This window comes from Gouania willdenowi, chromosome 1 (genome assembly GCF_900634775.1).
Source record: "Gouania willdenowi chromosome 1, fGouWil2.1, whole genome shotgun sequence".
In the NCBI taxonomy this organism is placed as follows: Eukaryota; Metazoa; Chordata; class Actinopteri; order Blenniiformes; family Gobiesocidae; genus Gouania; species Gouania willdenowi.
In genome coordinates, this window is record NC_041044.1 from 13854582 (window position 1) to 13879909 (window position 25328).

The window sequence follows — 25328 nt, forward strand, 5'->3', positions numbered from 1 at the left end:
TAACAATGTGTTTGTAAGGCTGGCGTTTGGTAGGAGTGAGCGCTGCTGTTACTGGGGCCGGTGGCTCATCAGCGTGAGGGGTGGGACTAGTCTGACTGGTTCCAGGGTTGTGAGAGAGGCCCTATGGGATTGTCTGTTAAAGGGCGGAGGTTCACACTGAGCTAATGATTGTCTCATTCCTCAACTCCCTCTGGTTCACAATAAGCATTTCCTCCTCTGAAACAAATGTTTTGACATAAATTAAAAAGGCATACAATCAAGGAGGAACTGCGTATAAGAACTTATTGTTCTTGCACACACAACTACAATAAAGATATTTTTTTTTCTTTCGGAATTTTCTTGTGTTTCACAACTGACACAAACTTAGGGACGACACCCTTACATATGTGTCGTACCTCTGTGTGTGATTCCCATTGGTGTTTGTAGCTGTGAAAATACAATAAGCAGTGATCCATTGCGCTTTGGTGCTTGGCTGTGTAGGTAGGTGTGTATTTTCTGACATCAAACACCTGAAAGGTCTTGTTTGCACTTCAAACCACAATGTAAAGACCTTAACATTTACGCACACAAACACACACAGCTGGGGAATACATCATGTTTGTGAGACGACTTTAGCTTCCTTTTCTTCCTTCCTTTTATATTTTTTTTTATTACACCAGCTGAAAATGTTTTTGAAGGGGGACGTAAGTTCACCTAAGATCCAAAGACCCAGTAAAAAGTTAGTTTAGGTTTATATTAGGATTAATGGTGAAGCTGTGGGTTTGTGTTGTTATTAAAAAAAAAGCTCCAGGTAAAAGGCAGGGTAATGCATTATGTCACAAATGCATTATCCACCTCCAGCACGCATCCCAGTTGCTCAGGTAATTACGAGCAATTCATCACAATGCCACAACTGCAATTAATCCGCCATCTCTCCCTCTCCAGCTGAGCTGACACACCACATACCCACACCTCATCTGGCCGGCCCCACTTGAAAACTTGGAAAGGAAACAATTATACCACGCCATCCCCAAAAACCATCTCACTTCTTTTTTGGCCTGAGGTTTGTGAACAAGCTGCAATCGCTGCGTTTACCAACCAATCCAATAGAACCCCAGATACAGTATCTCCCTCCACCTAACTGCACACTGTTTTCGGGGTTGGCCGTGATCCCCACCTGCACCAGTGCACCCAACACAGCTGCTACATGTTGCATAATATTCTGGCCAGGTGTTACTGAAAATAATGACATGATACAAGTGCGCGGCGGCTTAGGGAGTGTGTTGGTGCAACACTCGGTCCATGAGCCACGGGAATGTGGCTGTGCGCCCGAACAACCTAAGGGCTGTTTAACAAATTGGTACAAACCTTACTGTGGCAGAGCGAGTTTGTGGTTCATACAGAATGTGAAATATAATTTAATTTGTCATTTATTGAAATAGTTGTTGTTTCTTAGGTCACAAATATTAATGTGCATTTTATTTAGGTGGGAAAAAGGTATTTATTTTATTGTAATTTATTACAGTTTCAGTCGTAGGTTGCTGACGTTTGCATTTAAAGCACCAGAATTGTTTGTATTGTAACTTATGCATCCACTCAGCAAAGAGGGGGTTAGTAATTTTGCTATTGTGCTGCCTTTCACTACAGTCATGCATATGCATGCAGTCATGCAGTTTTTCTCAATGAACATTAAATAAAACAACCAAAGTTTGCATAAAGTGCTGATTGACTTTTGTTGGGAAGTCCAAAACTAGGGATTGGTTACAGAATAAAATAAATCTGTCTTCTGCAGTTTATTTCTTAATATATTCAGTCTGTTTAAAACTTTCAAAATGTGCACAAGAACTGTTCTTTTGCTTATTTTTCAGCCTCAGTCTTGTTAGGCGTATGTGTTTATCTTCAGCTTTTCTTCAGCCATGCCTCCAGTGTTTGTGTGCACACAAAGCTTAAATGCAAACTGGTGTCGTTCTTTGCTTTTCCTGTTTCAGGATCAGTATGATGTCATCGACAAGCACACACAATCGGGCCTTGACCTGGTGGAGCGGTACATAAAGTTTGTGAAGGAGCGGACGGAAATAGAGCAAAACTATGCCAAACAACTCAGGTAGGCTTGGTTAGACGCATTCATGTGTACGTCTTATTCTTATTGTATTTGTGCGTATTATCTGAGAGCTCTTGTTTAACCAATTAATGAACAATTGTTTTCTCGTCAATAGGAGTCTAACTAAGAAATATTACAGACGAGGAAGCAAGGAAGAGCAAGAATGTCGGTAAATATAACTTTTATTCAAATAGAAGTTGTTTTATATTCCTCCTCGTTTGAAAAAATGGGGACTGGTCTTCTTTAGTGTGTCATTCATAGAAATGTAACAATTTTAACCACTTACACTTAATAAAAATTGCCATCAGGCCTCACAGTCACCAAAAATATTTTGTTCAACATTTCTCCAGATCAGATAGATTAAAGATCTAAATAATAAGGTCTAAATAATAAGAAATTTAAACTGTAATCAGTAAACTTGATAGGAAACGGCTAATCAACTGTCATATTTGGTCAGTTAGTTTAACCAGACTACTTTGTTGAAGAAGCCGATTGCATTGCTTACCTTTTCAGCAGCTACAATTAAGGCTGAACAATTAATTGCATTTGCGATTTTATCGCAATATTACATGACGCGATTTCGAAATCGGGGAGGCACGCGATTTTGATTTGCCGTTTGGTAGATTTTTTTTGTCTGCACATGCTGTCAAAGGTCAACACTACAAGAAGTGCAATATTTGTTAGACAGCAATGCATTTTTTTTTTTGTTATTGCAATTAAATAAATTGCATTATTTTAATTGCACCCATTCAATCCATTCAATAGATTTGTGACCACACACAGCCTGTCCGCCAGATGGTGGTAATGCGCCCGTATCAGGATTTTACTTTAAAAGTAATTATTTATTTAAACAAAAATATTTTATTCTTTGATAACACTTGAAGTCAATACGTCAGAGCCAGTGAGTTTACTGAATAGTTCAGATGTTGAACAGTTTAATACACAGATATGTTTGCAGCACTCTCTGCACTTTGCTTGGTTTTCCTTAATGTTTCCTAACCGGATGGGCAATCCACTGAATAAATTGGGAATTCCAAAAATATAACATTGTCTAGTTTTTTATTAATCAATGACCAGTAATGCATAAAGTACATTTTTGTTATTTATTGTGGTGAACAGAGGAAAAATCGCAGTAAAATCGAAATCGCAATATTGATTGCAAAAATCGCAATTTTGCTTTTGGTCAAAATCGTTCAGCCCTAGCTACAATGCTAATCATCTTCTCATAACACTTGATTAAACCAAGTTGCTATATTGTTAATACTAACCGTGTCAGTAAAGCAGTTTGGTTAATTTGGATTCTTTAAATAGGTATGGCAGTAAATGCTAAGGAAAAAGGTCCGCGCAACTGCGTGGTTAGCTCCCAATTTCAGTGTTAATTTCCACCCTAACCCTAACATTTAGACAGAAAGAATGCTGTTTTGTGGGATTCTTGTGTGAAAACTATTGCAACAATCAGCATGGATGAGCTTCTCTTGGTCTTTCTGAGAAACCTTTGACTGTGGAAATGTTCCTGAGGTGGTAGAAGCCTGTTTTTCCAATAGATTTGTCACACCCAACATTTCAGGGTAATCAACTTTTTTTTTTTCTTCAGATAATTCCTTTTCAAGGTAATCTATACACTAATATGATTGTATCATATCTGATAAACACTGTTTTTGATGAACAACTGCACTGCATACCATGATTTGAGTGTCACTCCACTGAACATTTTTTAAACACTACTTCAACATGCAAAATATTGGCAAGCTGACTGGGTCTTTTTCAGCAGTAACTGGGTGTAGTTTAATCAATATTTCATTGATGGTCATTCTTTCCAGCTGTCAAGCATCCCTCTCCACCCTCTTGTTGCAGATACAGCAATCACGCATCATTCCAGGACATTCTGAACGAGCTGAATGATTACGCGGGGCAGAGGGAGCTCATTGCTGAGAACATGATGACCGGCATCTGCGTCGAGCTTACCAAGTTCCTTCAGGACCTCAAACAAGAGCGTAAATCTGTGAGAGAAAGGGGACGGTTTGATTTGTGAGTGGTTTGGTAACTGAAAATACTGACCATTAACTTCAAACGTCTCTCTCTTCAGCATCTATCAGACGCCAAAAAGGCCCAACAGACTTTAGAAAGCAGCTTTAAGCACCTTGAAAGTGTGAGTCACGCGTTTCATTCATACTTTTTCTATAGTCAAACTTTAAGTGGTTTGTGTGATAAATGTGTATTTCAGACCTCTGGTATCTGTTAGCCTATATTTGGACTTGGTCTATGAGCAGGGGTGCACATAACATCTTTTTTAGAGCGTCTAGAGTTAAAGGTCCAGTATGATGTTATTTTCCACACATGTCTATTTGTTCTAAGAACCCCAACAACATAGTATTTGTGGTTTATTTTCCCAAACTCGCCTGTTTTCTGCAGTTCTAGCCCTCTGAAATGTCACTTTCATGACACTTCTAAAATGCATATGCATAAGTGGGCGTGTCTGTAGATGCAGACTTCATGTCTCACTCTAGGAGAGGGTGATCACCCTAGTGATTGTCTTTTGCTATGCACACACTTGTTATTGTTTTCAGCCAAGAAACTGCACATTACAGTAGGGCTGCAAGATTTTGACCAATATTGCGATTGCGATTTGCGATTTTTATATTTGATACATTTAAATGGCATAACCTCCGAAAATGATGAGTTAAGGAAGTCATGTTACTTGTAGACTGTCAAACAATATATTCTTGCTTAAATTGCCCCATATGAGAACAAACACATTAATGTACTTTCAAAAATATTTGGTTTTATTTGGACAGCGCCCTCTTCTGGAAGAATCACAGAACGTCTGTCTAAACACTTTAGGATCTGCTTTATAGAAACTCGCACCTTTTATCTGTTCCAGCTGAACCTGAGATCGCAAGGCTCCACCATTCTGATTGGTGAACATCTCTCAAACGCCAGAGACAGAAGAAAAAAACCTCAGCCTCTTGAGGTTATGTTATTGCAGTAGTCAAAACCTCATTTGCGATATCGATAAACCTTGCAGCCCTACATTACAGTAAAACACATGGCTATTTAAGCGGCTATTGTGATTGTGAGTCCGACAAACGCTGCTCCACGGTGTGTGTGCGGCAGCAGCAGCAGAGTAAACTATCTGTTTCAGCTGTTTCTGTTAATATGCTAAATTACTTTGCTGTCATCGTCACTTCTTCTTACCACAGGAATAGTCAATTTAAGGTGATTATCATTTGTTTTGTCCTATCGCTGCATCGCATTGGGTCACAAACACGTCAGTTCATGTCAAAGGCGATACGAGGCGGTATAACAGCTACTAAAAGTGGAACTCATTGTCGAATTATTTTTATACTGGATAATCTACAGTATATACTGAACGTAAATATATTATCTGTGGATAAAGGGACCAGTGGTTAAGGGAGCAGGCTTGTAATTGTAGGCTCACTGGTTCTAATCTCCCTGGTCCATCGCTGTGGGATGTTGATCAGTTCCACAGTTTGTGTATGTAGGTTTACATATATGGCAATAAAGTATAATGTATATTCTATTATAAACCGCAATGTTTGTTTTACCTATGAGGTAGTTTGAGAGGGAGGAGTTCACGTTTTTATAGGGTAGGAGGAGCCAGGGTTGTCAAGGGGAGGAGTTTCCACATTGTGACATCATTACGCGAGAAAAATACAACTTGCCCGTTTGGAGCTGACTTTTTACTAAATGTGGAATAACAAGGGAGGGAGGAAATATAACTTTTTCAACTTTGACCCTTTGAATTAGGCTAGAGGAATGTATATCACAAAACCATTATAAAGTGATTTTTCATAGTACTGCCCCTTTAATGCTTGGTGCTCACTTTTTTAAATACTTGTTTTTATAAGCATCTTACGGGAGGATCAGAATAAAGCGATCCACTGATAACAGGAAATTTCACTTTAATTTAAACTGAAAATGAAGAGAAGCTGCACAACTAAATGTCTGTTTTTAAGGCTTGTAGAATATGAAGCTTTAAATGAATTCACTGAAAACTTAAAGTACAAGCTGACTGTCTTGCTGAAATTTTTATTTATTCATTAATTTTTTAATGATGTGGAAGTAGAACGCCTTCTTGTTTTTCTCTGCTACTGCCTGTGATTAGCTGTTTCTTGCACTTCTTTCTGGTCCTCCCTGCTATTAGTGGGCTTATCAAAAGCAGGATGACTGAAGTTTTTAGTTCCTGTTCAAGGCATATTTGGCATCATATTCGACTCATATTCTACTCGACAGTTTTAGGATGTATCTGTAAGTGATGGGAATTTCAACTCACAACTGCATAGCTTCTCAGATTTTTTTGTTGCTGACCTCAATTATTACTAAATGATCCAAAAGTAAAATACTGTTTACCATTAATTTGAGATGTTATTTTTGTACATCAAGTTATTGTCATGGATGAATGGACTGTTGTTCTATGTCTGTGCATGTTGTTATCACAGCAGGGGGCCACAAAACTGTGATTGTCTGATTGAAGGGCCACATTTACAACATTCATGTCAGCATTTACAATAATGACCAATCTGATCATTAAAACAGGAAAGAACAAAACTGAGTTATCCATTTTTATGTTATGAGTCATTTTGGTTGATTTTTGTTGTCATTTTGTGTTTTTTGATTCAATATTGTCTCTTTTTGTTGTCGTTTTGTATATTTTTCTGTATTTTTGTAATCGTCTTGTGTGTTTTGGCAGTCATTTATGTCATTTTGAGTACTTTTGTTTTTATTTTGTGTATTTTTCTGTAATTTTCTGTATATTTTTTCGTGGTATTTTGTCATTTTGGTTTTTAGTTTTACTGTGGGAGAAGCACAGGCTAAAGGAGAACATAAAAACTATACAGAGAAACAGGATTGCACAGAGGCAGTGCTGCTACCATCCACACCAAATAATCATGAGCACATTTTTCATCATTATTATTATATAAAAGCAAAACAACTGCTTTAGCTCATTCTCCACTTACAAATGTTCTATTTATGTCTGTGATTGACTAAAATTCTTCCTCTGAATGAGTCATTGACAAATTAGTACAATTGCCGTTGCATGAAAAAAAAAACCTTTTTTTTAGGGCATTTTTTAGCTTTAATTCCTTGACTTGTGCTCTTCATGCCTCCAGACAAAGAAGCGCTTTGCCAAGGAGTGGGCGGAGGCTGAGAAAGCCACACAACAAGCGGATAAAACTGAGAGCGACCCCAATGCCACAAAACCTGATGTTGAAAAAGTAAACACTCTTTCACATTAACACTAATAGCAAAGTGCCTTTTGTTTTCACTTTTGTTAAATTTGTTTTTAGTCTAGACATCTTTTATCTAACATTTACAGTCTCTCTCTCTCTCTCTCTCTCTCTCTCTCTCTCACCTTGTTTGATCCCCCTTTTCTCGCTCCCACTTTGCATTTTTGTTCTCTATCTCTTTATTTCCATTTCCTCTCTCCTTCTGTGCTTGCTCTGTTTCACGCTGAAAGGCCAGGCAGCATGCCCATGCTCGCACACACACAGCTGAGGAGTGCAGAAACGACTATGCAGCAGAGCTCCAGAAGTACAACAAGGAACAGAATTTATTTTACTACATAGAGATACCCCAGTTCTTCAATGTGAGACAACACAATGCAACCTACAACTGTCATGGCATGCATCATGTTTACAAATTCAATTACAATGCAATATAAGTGGGTAGATCTCATACGTGTTTCAGTCAGTCCTATGTATTCACACGTGTATGATGATGAGGTATTTTATCTAAAGCAGTTGTTTTCTAAACAGAAACTGCAGGAAATGGATGAGCGGAGAATCCGGCGTCTGGCGGGGGGTTACTGCCAGTTCTCAGACATTGAGAAGAAGGTGCTGCCGATCATCTCCAAGTGTTTGGAAGGAATCTCTGCAGCAGGGGGGAAAGTTGATGAGAAACAGGCAAGAACAACTTGTTCATCACATTAGTTTGTATCCTGGGTATGACTCAGGACTCCTCAGCGAGACACGGGACTGTGTGTCCAAACAGTTCCAGCATTTGCTGAAAACAAAAGGACATTTTTCTAACTATTCTTAAGGCAGTAACATTTCTTGTGTCACAAATTAACCTACCACTATTGTTTTAGACTTTAAAAGTCATCATTTTGCAGCAGATACAGTTTTACCAACTCGGGATGCACCGAAATGAAAATTCTTGGCCAAAACCGAAAATGAGAAAATCAAGGCTGGTAACAAAACAAAGAAAGAAATGATTATGCTAATTATTAGTCCCATTGCATTTATGGCTCTGAGTTTGATTGTGTACTAACCTCACTAAAAGTAAAACATTGCAATTGCATGAATTATTATTAATGCCTCAAATAATATATCAATTAAAAATATGAATATATTTATTTAGCGCTGACATTCCAACAATGCACAATATAAAATAAAAATAATGAAATGTATAACTTGTCCACACTCGTACATTAAATAATATTGTACCGACCTATAACTGACTGGGCTGCTGAAAAGGAGTCAAGTTAAATATGTTCTCTCATCAAAACACAAAGTGCATTGAAGTGTTTGTGCTTTGATTGCAGCGTGCATCCATTGTGCGCACTGGTTTATTCCCATTCAAGTAATGAATCGATCACACAAGAGGGAGTGCTGTTGGGTTAGCACAACCTCGTGTGTGATATTGCTTTTATACAACAGTTCTACAACTTATTAGTTAACAGTAATAAGTGACAACACATTCCGATTTGTTTATTTAATCAAAATAGTTTCACAAGTTGATATTCCACACTGCAGGCAAATATGTCCCAAATCCGATCTTTTTGCTTATGTGTGACCTGACTCTGAACAACACAATCCCAGGTCACTTTCACATGTAGTCCTAAATCCGATACGTATCCGAATGGACGAGGCGCTTTTTATCCGACTCCTATGTCATCACCACTCCACATCCAAACAGTCCGTTATACAGATGCAGCAGCCATCACAGCAAACAGCTAGAGCAATAAACCTGGCTGTGTCTCTTCTTTTTCACTGTCCTGAAAGATATGAAGTGCTGACTTCTGTTGGAACAACAATTTCTCAGCGCGACAACCGGAAGTGTACTCTCATCCGACGCTAACGGCTATGCTAACGGCAGTTCGGCATCACAAGATTGCTGCTTCAAACTGTGCATCTGAAACATGTCCTTTTCGCTTTAGCTGGTGTTGGGCACAGAACCTCCTCACGGACATTTTGGAGGATTTAGAGACTCCTAAGTGTTGCGAAGCTAAAGATATCGCGGAATGTGTAACGCTTCACTTCCGGGTCACGTACTTTGGCAAATCTGTAATGGAGAAAACGAATAAAGGTGTTCGTTTTTCGTTTTTTCTGTACCGAAGCAAAAGAGCTTGAGAAAAAAAAGGCGTTTTCCGTTTTTTCATTTTGGTTTTGCGAACAAATATCAAATAATGAGTGTTTTTTTTGTTTTTCATGTTTTTGTTACATAATGAAAAACGAATGAACCAATGATACACAGATTGTCCCATAGCATGCATTTTTCACCCAAAAACATAGTATCTGAGGTTTATTTTCCCAAACTCACTTATTTTCCAGAGTTTTAGCCTACGAAAAGTGACTTTCTGACCAATGGGCTGTTTGCTGCCTGCTTATGCATATTCATGAGTGGGCGTGTCTTAGGGATGGGCGATTTTGACATAAAAATTATCCCGATAAGGATAAAAATCACGGTAAATAAAAATGTATTTACTTAAAGCAAAAATAACTCCATTAGTGTTTTTACTGCTGCTCAATCTTATTTCATTTATCTGATAATGAGTTACATAAAGTTTGGTTAATAAATAACTCTCTGATTTTCTATAATTAAACCAGATCAAGCTGATGATTTAATCATTCAGTATATTTACGTAGGTGTAATAATCTCAATAGTTACATTAGTCTAATGGGACCAGCTTTGTCTGTGAACACGTAAAATATATTTTAAAAATATTGCGTTTCACAAATTGGGATGAATGAACAGTGACATTACTATTTATGCTAACATTTATTTCACACAATGTGTGGCATGTTTAGCTTTTATTCTTCCATACAAGTTATAAATCTGACCATAAACAAATCGGTGGCTCTGTGGCTTTATGACAGTAAGACGCGTTCTTTCTATTTGGTCTATTATTCCTTATATGGAGTGGTTAGCATTAGCTCTTAGCCCAGTCTGTGTGTCGGTGGGATAGCTTAGCATAGTTAGCTTCAGTTGATTTTCCAGTTCATAATCGTTGCTGCGGATTCATCTCTGTTCCTGTGTTTGTGGAACTTTGGGTGGATCTGAGGAAATGAAATTGGTTCCCTTTGTTCGATGGTTATCTGGTTTTAACCAAGTAGTGGTCCGTGTTGTACGACAGCTTCAGGTAGCCATGACGAACACCTGACACACAGACAGACGGCGTCACTAGCATTTGAATTGCTCATTTTTCAGAAGAGGGCAGAGAAGCAGCTCAGAGAGCAGGATTATTGAGGATTTCTCAGAGATGCAGGAAGAAAGCCCAATAATACTTTTAGGGGTGTTTTTGATAAGGAATTAACATTGTAACAAGGTTAAAAGCTCAAAAAAGTTGATTTGCATGATATATAACCTTTAAGAACTGCAGTGTGAACGTAGTGACAGTATACTGCGGTGTGTAGCCCAAGTTATTACGGTAATTAACATTATTTAGATCAGCTGTACAGTGATATCCAGCATAACGTGGATGGCTGTTCATCATAGGAATGGGATCCACACAAGGTTCCTGCTGCTTAACAGAAGGTTTTCCTTGCCGCCATGATGAATTCATGTTGGGTGTGGGATACATATGTATGTGTATATACGTATATATGCATATGTGTGTATCCATAAAATGAAGAGTCCGTCCTTAAGACTGCTCTACTGTAAAGTGCCTTGAGATACCATTGGTTATGATTTGGCGCTATACAAATAAAGATTGATTGATTGATTGATTGATTGATATGATCCGTAAGAAGTCCTGGTGCTGTTGTTGCTCTACATCAGCACTCATGGAATGTCTGTTGTCCAATCAAATTACTTGATCGGAACTAACTGTTGTAAAATGGTCTTCATAAGGCCAACCAGATCCATGTTTCATGATCTTTAACACAAAACATATCCATGTATCTGATGCACAGCCACACATACGGCTACCATGTAGGGGTCTGTGTTAATGGAGAACTACACGTAACTACAGTGTCGACGTGACACAGAAACATAAAACACGCTTATGTGCCACGTCAACTCTGCTCAGAAAATGCTTTAGTGCTCAGATGTATTTAAATACAGCCGATTGAGTCCGTTTCCAGCTTTTTTCAGTGAGATAAAGTGTTTCGGTGAAAATTTCAGTGCATCACTATTACCAACTTAAACCTGAGTATTTGGACACTTTGATAACAACCCTGACCATCTATGTTCTCCCTCAGGACTCAATGCTGCTCATAGAACAGCACAAGTCAGGCTTCGAGCAACCTGGTGATGTGGAGTTTGAAGACTATTCCCATGGCATCAAACCAGCAACTTCAGAGTCCAGTCTCAATGCACCAAAAGTCCGCGCCAAGTTGTGGCCTTTCGGCAAGAAGCACAAGGTGAACTGAATTTGCCCCAGGAAGGGTTTGCATAAAACACACAAAGCAGGGATTCAGAGCCACACCCTAATGGTCTCGCCTATTTATTCAACCGACAACAGGAAAATCCTCTCTGTCCTGTTTCTCAAATCTGCTTCATGTACATCAACATAACAACATAGAACCAAGACAAAGAGAATCCCTTCCCTCTTTAGTCCGTTTACTTTTTATTTGAAAGATGTGATGAAAGATCTATTCACGCTTTACAAGCATCTAAAAAGTGCTGCCTGACTTGATTATTTCACCAACACATAAACCTGACCTGAAGCAAACAATAGTAGCATTTACAGTAGACCTTGTTTTAGTCCTTATGCTAGCAAAGACGGAGTGAAAATTGACATTTCCATCGAAAAGTAAAAACTTTAATATGAACTAATTTCACCAATGATAATTTATTGTTGCCAGTTATTCTACCAATACAGATAAGGTGATAATTTCTCTAGGATGTGTGCTGAACAGCTAGTTTATTATATATTATTTATATAGTTTAAAATTCTAAACACTAAATGTACAGATTGAGTGATCACTTGGTAGCAACTGGAAGTATTTAGGCCTGGAATTATATAGTAATTTAAATGACCTGCTGAGGTTTAAACCAAGCATCAGAATAGGATGATAAAATTTACAGAAGTGTTATTAGTTAACTAACGGGTTAAGATTATTGTAAGCAATTTAATCCCTGTTTGCTGTGCTTAGAGTTTCTTTGGCTGTCCAATCAGGAGGCTTCAGACGTTGGTTCCTGCTCTTGCTTTGCATTGTTGTTATTGTGGACTGCCGGTCAAACATTGAAGAATATGTTTGTTTGGTAAAACTCCAATATCCAATATTCGTATTAGATATCGGTTCAATAACAGGGGAAAAAAAATGAGTATGGATTATATCAGCCCATATATATAAGCACTACAATTAGAGATGTCCCGATACAACTTTTCCACTTCCGATACAATACCGATATTGTAGCCTTGATTATTGTCCGATACCTATATCGATCCGATGCAATATCAGCACGACTCATACATAATTTTATTACTTATTTTGTAGTGTGGAATGTTAGAAAAGGTTTGATCAAGTGATGTTACTCAAAAAGAGAGAACAATAGTCAGCAACAGTAGGCATGAGAAAAAACTGACCCATTTATTATTAACCAGTTACATTCATTTTTACCTTCAACATAATATGTACAGTATTCTACAATTGAATAAATATAATATATATCGGAGATTTTAGATGTAGCTCGATAAAATCCGATATTCATTTTCGTGGATCGGGACACCCCTAATTACAATACATGATTTATCTTTATATTTATTGGATTAATAACGCTATTTGACCAGTGATTACCATATATGACCAATGCTAAAAGCAGCAATATTGGTATCATATCAGAAGTGAAAAAGTGCTGTCCTGCATCATGTTACTACATCCATGAGTTTTCAGATTCAGCTGATTAAGTGACAATCTGTGATCATTATTAATCAATATATTAGTTAAATCGTTCATTTATTTGCTAAACATTGAACAATGTGATGAGTCCGTACATTACATTCATCCAATATGAGTCTGACGAACCTTTGCAAGCACTAAATAACTTGTTTACTTCACTAATGGAGAAACACGTCATATTGTTTATTGACTCTCCACCTACGGTGTCAGTTTAAAAAACCTGAAATTTGAATGGATCAAAACTTAAAATGTAAATCCTTGGATTATTGTAAAATCATATTCATTTATTATTTTCATATATTAATTTTTAAATGTTCTAAACCTTTTACCCTATTACAGTAGTTTTAACACCGCTTACACTCTTTGAACTGTATTTGAACAGATTTCTAAACGTAAGAACTCAAAGTGCTGACTTTCTAAAATTGGGATCTGTTTGGATGATCCATGTAGAGTTTAGAAACTGTTCATGTTAGAGGTATTTTATTGTACATCTTTTATTACACGTCTGAGAGGAGGAAGTGATAATAAAGCCACCATCTGACAAAGCAGTGCCAGATTTCAGAGGGTGCGGTTACCGTGACAACCGAACCAAAGGTATTTAATGAGATAAAATGTCATCTGAGCCTTGTGTCCAATTATTAGTACTTTATTTCATCCTTTTTAGTGCCCATTGACCTTTTATACAAGTGTAAAATGACATCCACATTGTCTCATTAGGAAGCTATAATACTACACATGCAAGGACACACACACACACACACACACACAGTCACACAGTCACACGCACGCACACCTAACTGACTGCACATTCCAGTCAGGTTTTACTCCACCACTCTGCTGCCCTCAGGGGCCATTTCCACCTCCTGTCAGCACAGACCTGCCTGAACACCTCCCATTCTACTTAACTGGAATTCCTTGTATGCTTTAAACTCCTTCGTCCTTTGTTCTTTTCTTCCTTTCATCGCCTGCTGGACTATTCCATGCATGTTTCTTCTGATTCCTTCCTACATTTCATCTTTGATTCCCTTCTTTTATTTTTCCCTCAGCCTGCTTCTCTCCCACATTCCTAGACCCCCCCCCCCTTTATGGCTCTAAACATTGATCTGTTCTATAAGAGAGTCTGACAAACTCACCTCAAAGCTTTTGCACACTCCTAACTTAAGTTTTATCAAAATACAAGCTTTGTTCGAAATTGCAAATTATGTAATAGGCCTGCACGATTATGGCCAAAATGATCATCACGATTATATTGATCAATATTGTAATCATGGTTATTATCACAATTATTTACATATTTGGTAAAAAAACAGATTTTCTAACACTGCTTTTAAACAAACAATATGTTTACAGTTTACGTGCAAAATACAGGTTTAAATAAGAATTATAATAAAAAATATTTCGAAAAAAAAATGAGCCCAACCAATTAAAATGTACCAAAGGCTAACTGACTGAATACACCATTACAGAATGCAGAGCCTGTATTATGAGGTACTGAATGTAAATATTGCAGACGATCAGGTTTATTTAATTATAGAAACCCAAATCATGAATACAATTTGTTTAATTGTGCAGCCCTACTATGTAACGTACTACACACTCAATGAGTATATACTGTCTATTGTATACTATTAGTATGATTAGGAGGATTACGATGATGACCATTTCCACTGACGTATACTTCCAAATTTCCCAGGTTTCACCTTTGAAAGTTCTAGTAACATTTTAAGCGAGAACAAGTAGTATATCAACGTGTGGTCATTTGATCCATGAATCTCGCGGAACATTTAGGAAATGTTCTGAGAACCGTCATTGTGCTACTGACAGAACTTCTAGTTACCTTCAAAACAAGAGTTCTCTTTACAAAAGTGTTAAAAGCAAATGGAAGAAAAGAAGAGATGCTTTTGTTTTGAAACAGGGATGTTTGACTTTTAGCTTGAAGCCGGTCCCAGGGCGATTTTGCATTCCGCTCGCAATGCATCATGTGGCGGTTAAGACCTTGCCTACAAGATGGATTCTGGTGTTCACAAACACCAGAATCCATCTTGTGCTGATCCCGCCTTTGCCTTTCGAATCCGAACTGAAACAGTTTGAACCAATCATGAGGAAGTGTTGTGGTTTAGGGGGTGGGATATCCGGGTGTGATGAAGCCAGAAGCGCCAAAGCAAAACTAGCGCATGCGCAGTTGCGGGGAGAGGAATTAGCTGGGGTTCCACTATTAGCGTAGCTCAGAATCAAAATAGAAAGATGTCGACGCAGGAGGATTGTTAACGTGCCCTTAAATCACATACTCGTGTTGTGACGACATAATGACGGCAGCATTACTATCCCAAAAGAAAGTTTTCACCAGCGCAGCTTTGTAGTGCTGCCAACTTTGGTCGACTAATTGGTTGATGCCATCGTGGTCGACGATAATTTTCATTGGTCGACCAGCGAAGGTATCAGTTTCAATAGCGTAAAGAAAATTTAAAAAAAAATGCAATTCACTTATATAGGTGATGAGGATTAAATATCAATATAATGTATTTAATGCCTAAGCCTGATTCTATGTCCAGCAACAGCTGTGTGTACGCGCTGCACTGCAAAAAAAAAAAAAAAAAGCTGTTGCTCTTCAGCTGTCACTGCGCAGTGTGCTGTCCTCAGAGCAGATCAGAGAGGGAACAAACACAAGCATCTACTGTTAAATTAATCTTTTTTTCTGCACAAGAACATGGATTATCCTTATACGTGGATTATGTAAATAGATCCACTGCTGTCCTTGGCACCGCGGGGCACACTGCGCACCTGTGTTTGATGTGCTGGTTTCCCCGTGCGTTGATCTGATGTTGACATTAACAGTTTATTAATAAAACAAATATAAATATGTCATTTGTATAAGGAAATATAGGTTTTAATTGTCGATTTCAGGTCGGGCTCTGATATAAATACCTGATGTCTGTCAGACCTGTAGGTTTCACTCCTGCTTTGTCAGGTTCTGATCAACGCTTGAATAAGGTTCATATCGTAAAAGGTCTGTGTTTATATCAAATCTGCACCGCAAAACTAAATATTTCTCTCTTTTTCCTTCTCTTTGTCCTCATTCTCCTTTTTTTTGTTTTTTGTTTGGTCGACTAATCGCTACGTGTGCCATAGTCTTGGTTGACCAACCATTTCCTTGGTTGACTACAGCCCTAGAGACTTGTTGTTGTAGTAGCGTCTCTGCGGCACATGCCCATGACGACGTCATCATTTGTTACTGTGTGATTGGCTAAAACAAATCATGGAGGACAGGCGCTTCACCCAATCAGCTTCAATCATTCTGTTCATGTCCCTCCCTGGTTCCTAAAGAAATCACCAGGCACAGACCCAGATCGATGTGGAGAACTGGAGTTATAGGAAGGGTTAGTGAAGTATGACTAGTGTGCCCACCGTGCATACTTCAAAAATGTCCCGATATTGAATACATCTGGGTGTTTCTCACATACTCATACTTTCCATACTATCTAATGTGAAATCACTACATACTCATTTTGACGTCAGACTTAGTATGAGTAGTACATTAGTGTGCGATTTCAAACAGCCACAGTCTGAGCTTCATCATTACAGTTGTTGTGTTCATGTAATTATATTAAATATCTGTGCCATTGATGCTGTTCATTGCTGTCAGTTTTAATGAGATGGATTAGACACATCTCCAAATGTTGTTTAGTTTTATTTATTTGTATTGTTGTTAACTGGTTTTTGTCTCTTTTTGTCTAGATAACACATGTGGAAAAGCATATGGTAACACCTGTTATGGTCACGGTGCTTACAGTATAGCCATAAAAGGTGCTTGGAGGACAGGATCTGGTGTTGAATTGTTTGCAGCTTTAGATATGGACGATTGACTTCTGTGGGGAAAGAGCAGCACCGTGATCTAAAAATGATCAACCAATTCTGAGACTTTTCCCCACAGGTGTTTATCGAGGTGCAGTTGGATTAACCAAATCAAATTGGCTTTGTAATTGCAGGATGTCTTTGGATTAGAAATATATAAAACCTCTTACTCTTTGTACTGTGATGTCATACAGAACTAATTCATTTTGACAAGTTTGCAGTAGCACCATTATTTACAATGGGTTGTTTTTTGTTTTTCAAGTTTATCTTTAATCAGGTGTTATTCCTTATTAACACACATTTCAAAACTATTTCTACTTCATTGCCTTTTGTCTTGACTTTATGAAATTTAATAAATAAATCCCAACTCATCCAAAAACACTTGATTAAGAATTTGGTCTAGACTTTCCTTTGTTTCGCACCACTTCAGTTTTTATTAAAGTGTGCGGTAAATAGAAAAAGTGTTACTGTTAGTATGACATGACAGAATAAAGAGTCTCTTCCTTATTGGGTCTCTCTATGAATGGTTCAATACTAACACACACACCCATCTAGACGTCTGTGCAGCTGTTATTTTTCTACTCTGCATAATGGAGGAGTGTCACTCTGACAGAAACCACTGGTTTAACTTTAGTGGAACAGGTTTTGTTTATTACAAAGTCTTTCTGTTGCGTTGTCACGTTGACTTTGTGAAGAAACATTTTGAAACACTTACAAAAGCCATCTGGTGGTGTTATGGTTGTTGTTGTTGTTGTTAATGATGCACTAATGCTGTGTTGTTCTTGTGTCTTTGGCTATAGCCGCCTCCTGCTGAAGATTTCTCACACCTTCCTCCAGAACAGAGGAAGAAGAAGCTGCAGGCCAAGATCGATGATATCGCTAAGGAGCTGCAAAAGACCCAGGACCAGAGGTGAAACATCCTCAGGCATAGCCACAGAAACTCAGGAAAACAAACACACTCAACTTTATTATTAGCATTAATAATAATACATTTGAATATAATGCTCCTGTCAATCAATAAAAGGGGAAAAAAAAATCACAGTTTTCAGTATCAGAACCAATATGGTTCCTTTCACTTGCAATGCTGGTAAATTAGGCTGCCTGTGAGCAACCTCACATCCAAGTGCTATAAAATACTACGACTACTAGTAGATTTGCTTCTATTTATTTGCTTTGTGTTTTATGTTTTGTTTTATTTTTTGCCACATGCAACACAAAGACAGACACAATTACAGAAAAAATGCCATAGACCATAGACAATATTTACTAATCTTATACATTGTGTGTGTATGTGTACGTCTGTGTGCGCATGTGAGTGTTATTATAATTACTGTTTTAACGGTATTGCGCTATTAGAGGGTGATGGCAGGAGACAATATCAAGTTAATAATAGTAATATAAAATAAATATGATAAAATTTAGAGAAGAGAGGGAAAATGAAAAAACTAAAAATAAATAAATATATATTAAAGGTATTGTGGACGATGTTTGAAAAAGAAACGCCCTCTCCATGTTTTGAAAAAAAAAACGCGCAATGCGCAACACGCCTACGTGTGCGGGAGAGCGTGCACGCGCCCCGTTTTCCTCATGCACATCTCTGTTTACAAGTTGGTGTGGACATCGGTCATACAAGCTTACTTTACAAAAGAAGATTTGCACTACGTCAGAATCGCCACCGTAAGTGAAAATCTATTTTCAAAGGACCCGGTGCGCACCGGGCACGAGCATGAGCATGTACGACGGCCTTTCGTAAATATGATTGACAATTAGGAGGACCAATAGTCTTCATGATCCACCCGGAAGCTAAACATTGTCTACAATACCTTTAATGATCATAAAAAAAAATTAAACTCTAAGGAATGAGGATCAATGATAGTTTCAACCTGGAGCTTGGCATCAAGGTGAGCTGAGGGGGCCAGGCCAGAACCCAGCGGACATTGGGGGGTGTCTTGAGGGTGACCCCACCCACAGGCCTCCTCTGTACTTACTTTTCCTTTGCCTCTTTTTTTTCTTTACTTTTTTTTTCTTTTTCCCTTTCTCTCTTCATTTGTTTTGCTTCTATTGTAGACACATTAAACCAGTGGTTCCCAACCCATTTTGATATCAAGACATATTTTTTTCTAGAATTAGGTTTTGATCATGTTTGAGTTCAGATATATTTATTTTAATGCATTTTAGTTGAACTACATTTATATTTCACAAAGTGAAAGTATAGAAATACAGTTTAAGATTGTTTGTTGTTTTAATAAAAAAAGAATAATAATTGCAAAATTTCAAAAATCTATTTACATTTTTCAAAAATTTCAGGCGACCCCACATTGGGTCCTGACCCCAAGGTTGAAAAACACATCATTAAACACATTTGGACAGAGGGTTGACGTATATTTTTAAATGTTGTTTATTTTATGTGAAAATGTCAGCATTCCCTACATTATCTTATTCATTGCTTTTGAATTCAGTTCAAACTTGTGCACTTCTCTAGTAATGAACCTGTTTACGTATCTAGGGTGGGACGATACACTGAGTTGATAAAACGATATCGTTTTGTGATAAAGAAACAGGCTCCTTGGTTAATTCCTGTTAGAAAGAGGGTCTTTAGGCTTGATGTGGTTTGGTTAATGTTATTTTTTCCTATAATTTAATGTAGGCCATATGTCTGCCTATGGACAACAGGCAGCTTGGTAAAGGAAATTGTCCGACTGATCTATTGATAACATTGACCTGAGGTCTAAACTCTAGAACCTCATTTTTGCAGTTTGCACCATTTTGAGGTTTGCACCACATCAGTGCATGTAGTGATGTTTGCCACGTTTTTACAGCCGCAAACCTTTTGTAAATCCACCCCTTAGTCTTCAGTTCTCACTGGGGTTGGGCACCGAGAATCGGTTCCAAATAGGAACCGGTTCCTAACGTCCAGTTCCGGAACCGTTTTTAGGATGTTTCCATTTTGATTCCTAAATGCCCGCACTAGTTTGTGTTCACGGCTTTCTCTGTTTGTTTATGCTGGGTTTGTATAAGATGAGTTCAGAACCCGACTGTAGCGACTGCAGTCTGTGTGTGCGTGTACGCGTGTATGTGTGTCTAACTACAGTTTCAGTTTGGACGGCGGAGCAGAAGGGAGATAGAAACTAATCACCGGTAAAAATCCCAGTAAAACGTCATAAAACAATTACCAGGAATAAATATTTGCTGGTAAAGACAGTAGCTCTAACAACTGGTAGAATGATAAACTGGTGATATTACAGCCTGTGCATGCAGTATGGGGACGCATTTACTCCACCTCCTAGTGCCTGCCGTCCGGTGAAGCCTGTTCCGTTTACCGAGGTCCGTGTGTGTCTAATGTCCGTGTGTATTCGTGTGAAATTCCGCATGTTTATGCTTACGTCATCCACTCTTTTTATTATATCCATGTCTTTTAAGGCTCTTATTAAATAATCGAGGCTGGAGTCCAGGCTGCCGCCATCTTGGATTTTGTCGTCACCAGCGCGTCAACGACCAAAATTAACTTCATCTTTCTCAATAAGAACTGTTGATTGATTTGTCACATGACTGCTCCAGGGTTTGAGTTTGTTTTATTTAGTTTCACATCTACCTGGGCTGTTATTATTTGTTTTTTAGACTGCTGCCAACTTGTTTGTAGTTTTATTTCAGCAAATTTGAGTTTTACAGATACAGTTGGAAACCTTTCGTAATTGAATACCCTAGTTACATTACAGCAACCAAATTAAACTGTATCAACTAAGTTAATTAATAAAATTGGCCTGTTTAAAGGCTTTTTCAAATGAAAAAATTCTCCTGTGAAATCTGTGACCTGTTGATCTGCACAACTCAAAGAATTGGAATCGAGAATCGTTTAGAACAGGAATCGAAATTGAGAATCAGAATTGGAATCAGAATCGTTCAAATCCAAACGATGTCCAACCCTAGTTCTCAGCCCATGTTTTTTAAGGCGGTACCTCGTCTGTGTTGGTTCTTGTTCTGACCTTTGGTGTCACTGCAAAACTACTTCTAGAAGGCATGAGCTTTAAGGTAACAGATCAGGTCTCTCCTGACAAACATCTGCGGCCTGTATTTGTGACTATGCTGACCTCACTGAGGCTGTATTCTACAGTTCAAAACACCTCCTCTGCTCGCAAACATCCCATTTCTTATCAGCAGCATTCCACATGAGATAAATGTCCTCCATCTGACCCCATAATTCACAAACAGTCTCCCTTTCCACCTCCTCTTGCCCTCAGTGACGCGTTGGAGAAGATGAGGGGTGTGTATGAGCAGAATCCACAGTTGGGCGACCCATCCAGTCTGGAACCTCAGATCTCAGAAACAAGCCAGAACATTGGACGGCTGAGGGGGGAACTCACCAAATATGAGGTAGGTAAAAACTGGGATTCTAATACTTTGAGAGGTTTTCTCGAGAAGTTTAATACATGTTACTGAATACTCGTAGACATGGCTGTCGGAAGCGATGGGTGGAGAGGAGTCTGTCCACACCATCAACAATGACGCTCAAATAAGGTAAGGCCTGTAAACCGAACTGTTGTACACAAGTAGATGGTCCACTGTCACACAGAGCATTGTGGGCTTTTAAAAAAACAGCAATGCAATCCTTAAAATCAAGAAATAGGCAAAGGATTATGTAATGCTCTGATTTATTTGACTCATTGGATCCATGATTGAGCGATGGAGTGCACTGCAGTGGTTCAGTCTGTGGGAGATACAGACATAGATGACCTTTTTGTCTGCACGAGAAAAACAAACAACCCGAACTGGAATTGTTGCATGAAAACATGGCTACACCATTTAAGCAGCGCAATGCCAAAGGACAGAGGAGTGAAGAATGAGTGAAGGGAATCTTGTGAACATTATTGCAAAAGACGTCCAGACAAGTAAAGCACAATGAGTTTGTTGCATCAGCTTTCATTCAGACTGTGGGAGGATAAGGGTAGTTAATAATGGGTTATATGAATGAGAATATTAATTATGATTATTAATATTAGCTCAACGAATTACTGGGTGCCACCTCTTAAAAAGAGGAAATATGTCTAAGTTTTTCTTTAGACTAAACAAAGTATTAAATCAGGGAAGTGAATTCTAACAGCAAATCTACACCATCATCACAGCTTTAATGAATCAGATGAATCAAAGATTACGTTTAACCTTTTATTCACCATTCAACAATTAACACGGTCAAACATCAATTGAAATGGGATAGTTAAATCATGATAAAATGCATTTCTAGGCTAATAAAAGTGAGGATTATATGTAATGAAGAGAAATCACTATTCTAGGAGAATGCTAATCTAGACTAACTATTGTACAATCAAAGAATAAAATCCTAAAGAGAGCTCATAAAACGAAGAGGGAAAGACAGACAAGGGAGAACAGACAAACATATATGTGGTAGATTGTGAGTGAGGCATATGTAACTGGAGTGTAGGTATGAGTGTTTGAATGAGGATATATTGTAGTTTAAGTGAGTCAGTTCTGCTGGTCCATTGTTCACTGGTCCATACCTTAAGATACGGTCCGGGTTGGACCTGGAGACGTTCTGGGTTTGCAGGAACAGCATCCATGTGGCAGTATAGCTGCGCTGGCGTGCCGCCTTTGAGTTCTTTTTTTCGTTAAACAGCAGGGTTTCTATTGGCCGATCCACAACCCCTTCGGGGATGATCGCAGCCGGTTTCAGACTAAGAGGGAACACGGTTTGGTCCACAATTCAGATGTTGGAAGGTCGGCTTTCAGGCACGTTCTTTTGCGTCTTAGGCTTTCGCTGCAAGCAAGGTTCTTAAAAAGTCTAACTGATGCAACTACAAATAAAAGAAAAATGAAATGAAAGACTGGAAACATGAGGGACACGTGTGAGCTTGAACGCCCGCGTCCAAAACTAAAGTTTCTGGAGCGCGTCTTTTTTTTAAAAGAATTTGGAGACGCCTTTTGGAGGAGGTGTCTTGGTTGATCATTCTGAGATCACATCGGTGATTGGTCAATGTCTCTGCTTTCAGCTTGTGGGTGTGTCTCAAGTCTGGGTGTGAAATGGAATGACATACAGTAGACAACAGAGGAAGTTCCTAAACAGAAAAATGCTTAATAATTAATTCCACATATTTCAAAACATCTTTTCAACATCACATCTTAATATATCATCTATTATGAAACAGTTAGATACCAGACACGGCTGAAAAATAGCATAGTTAGTACTTAATAAACCTGAATGTCTAAATTCATGAATTTTCTTTACCATATGGTTAACTGACAGTACCTTGAACTAAGCTTTGTGATGTTTTCTAGTATTTCAAGCACCTTTTAAACGATGAAACATTTTAAAAATAACATTCTGTTGGTTATTGAATTACCTGAAGAGTGGCATAGGACAGACAATATTTGCAATTTAGATTTCTGCAGGAACCATTCCAATAATCCTTTCTTTTGTGACTTTTCAAAAAAGTACATGTTCTTTGTTCTCATTTGACCGGGAAAGCTGGTGTTATTTCAACCTCCTGTAGGACCTCTGGTTTGGGTTCTGGAGGTGATCAAATTCGCAGGGGTTCGGAGCCCAGAGTTTGAAAACTTAGCATGTAAACATTGACTGTTTCCTTTTGATCGTAATGTAACAGAGAGGTGATAACAGGAGCAAAACTGTTCTTGGATTCTCCTGTTCCTTTGTTCGGACAGGAAGAGGGAGAGGATCCCTCTGTGGGGCACGTTTGCATTTCACAGTAGGAGACAGACCTTCTGACTTCGTTCAAGAAGAGATAGTTACACAAATGGTAGAAATAAATTCAATGTAAAGGTTGTTTTATCATTGATGAAAGGCAAGAAAATAGAAAGAGGCTAATCATCATCTACCATTAAGATGACATTTTGTGTCAAATGGGTAAGAATTGTTTTTGAACAGAGGAGGAGGATTGAAACACAACCTTTCCCTTATCTCTAATCCCATCGTCTCAACCCCTTGGTGACTCAACAACAGTCTACATGAGTCAACTGATAGCAACGTGAGAGGGGAAACGTCTTTTCACTAAGTTTTTCACGTACCTCAACTAAGTTACCACAACTAATCATGTGGATTTGAGTCAAAATGAATATTTGGAATGTTTGATGTGGGCGGAGGTTTTTGGTCTTGGACGTTCCAAGTTACAATTGCGTTTTCCACCTGTAATGGACCAGACTGTTCCTAACCATGCTGGGTTAGGTTTAGCATGTTGCTATCCTGCTGAAAATAAACCATTGTAGGTAATGTAACTGCCACATCCTTACATCCACAATTATTATTATCCCCATCACAAAATGTGAAGGGGATATAGGTTTGAGCTGCATCCGTCCGTCTGAGTAAAAGGGGACAGATTTTCTCAGAAAATGTTTAAGATAGGATAACCAAATTTGGTGTGTGGCTTCAGGCTTCAGGGTATCAAAACCTTGATGGAGTTTGAAAATGAGAAGCGCGCAATATTATTATTTATTACCCTTGTTCTGTTTTTTTACTCTGTTCGAGGTATCTTCAAAGGGGACAGCTTTTCTTTGTAATTGTTTAAGATAGTTAGTCATTTTATATTCTGATGTGATAATATTTTCTAATGTATACATACAATTTGTGTAGATGGGTGGAGTGAAGACCATAGAGGAGGGGTGTCAAACTCATTTTAGGTCAAGGGCCACATATGACCTAGTTTCAGTGTGCCGGACTAGAAGAATCCATGTGTTAGTGAAGGAAAAAGGCACACATTCTAACAAAGTCCTGACTGTTAAGCAATTGTTGAAAATTCCTTGACTTTGTAACAAATTTTCTCGAAATTTGCACTGCAATGTGCCAGAATTCTGTGGGACAATTTGCAAGTTTTAAGAAAATAATTGCAATTTAATATTAATGCAGAACTGCATCCCCCACCTTATTTTATCTACAATGTATATGATAGTTTACAAAAAGTCCTGTTCTTGCTGTAATTTTTACTTTGAACAAAATCTTCCTGCGGGCCAGGCTAGATGCTCTGGTGGGCCGAACTTGGCCCCCGATCCTCGGGTTTGATATTAGTGGAATAGAGTTTCTGCGGCAGGTTTGGAGAGGGTTGGATGAAGGCAGGTGATATTTCGTTGATTTTTTTTTTTTTAAATACAGACTTTTTTCTCATCCATCAATAACAATTTGTGGCGCAACTCTTTACAATACACAAAAAGTTGAAGTTCAAATTCTAAAATGAGAAAAACATCAGAAATGAATGAATAAAAAGGCCTAAAATCAAGGTTAATGTTGGATGAGACACAGGAAGGAGATCAGACGAGCCTGCAGACACAAATAAATAATGTATAATGTG

At 38.3% G+C, this 25328-nt stretch overlaps 1 protein-coding gene across 3 annotated transcripts in view; it reads left to right on the top strand.

Moving 5' to 3' along the window:
* Nucleotides 1-25328, top strand: part of trip10b (thyroid hormone receptor interactor 10b) — a 38454-nt gene that overhangs the window by 10096 nt on the left and 3030 nt on the right. The window contains exons 2-13 of one of the 3 annotated variants that reach the window (XM_028444608.1): nt 1968-2083; nt 2196-2249; nt 3935-4082; nt 4167-4229; nt 7213-7317; nt 7560-7688; nt 7858-8004; nt 11524-11685; nt 16903-16926; nt 17820-17929; nt 21258-21390; nt 21467-21534. In XM_028444608.1, coding sequence (XP_028300409.1) covers nt 1968-2083; nt 2196-2249; nt 3935-4082; nt 4167-4229; nt 7213-7317; nt 7560-7688; nt 7858-8004; nt 11524-11685; nt 16903-16926; nt 17820-17929; nt 21258-21390; nt 21467-21534 — 1259 coding nt within the window. The remainder of the gene's footprint in view (nt 1-1967; nt 2084-2195; nt 2250-3934; nt 4083-4166; nt 4230-7212; nt 7318-7559; nt 7689-7857; nt 8005-11523; nt 11686-16902; nt 16927-17819; nt 17930-21257; nt 21391-21466; nt 21535-25328) is intronic. The other 2 variants (XM_028444617.1, XM_028444627.1) reach the window with 2 other exon arrangements.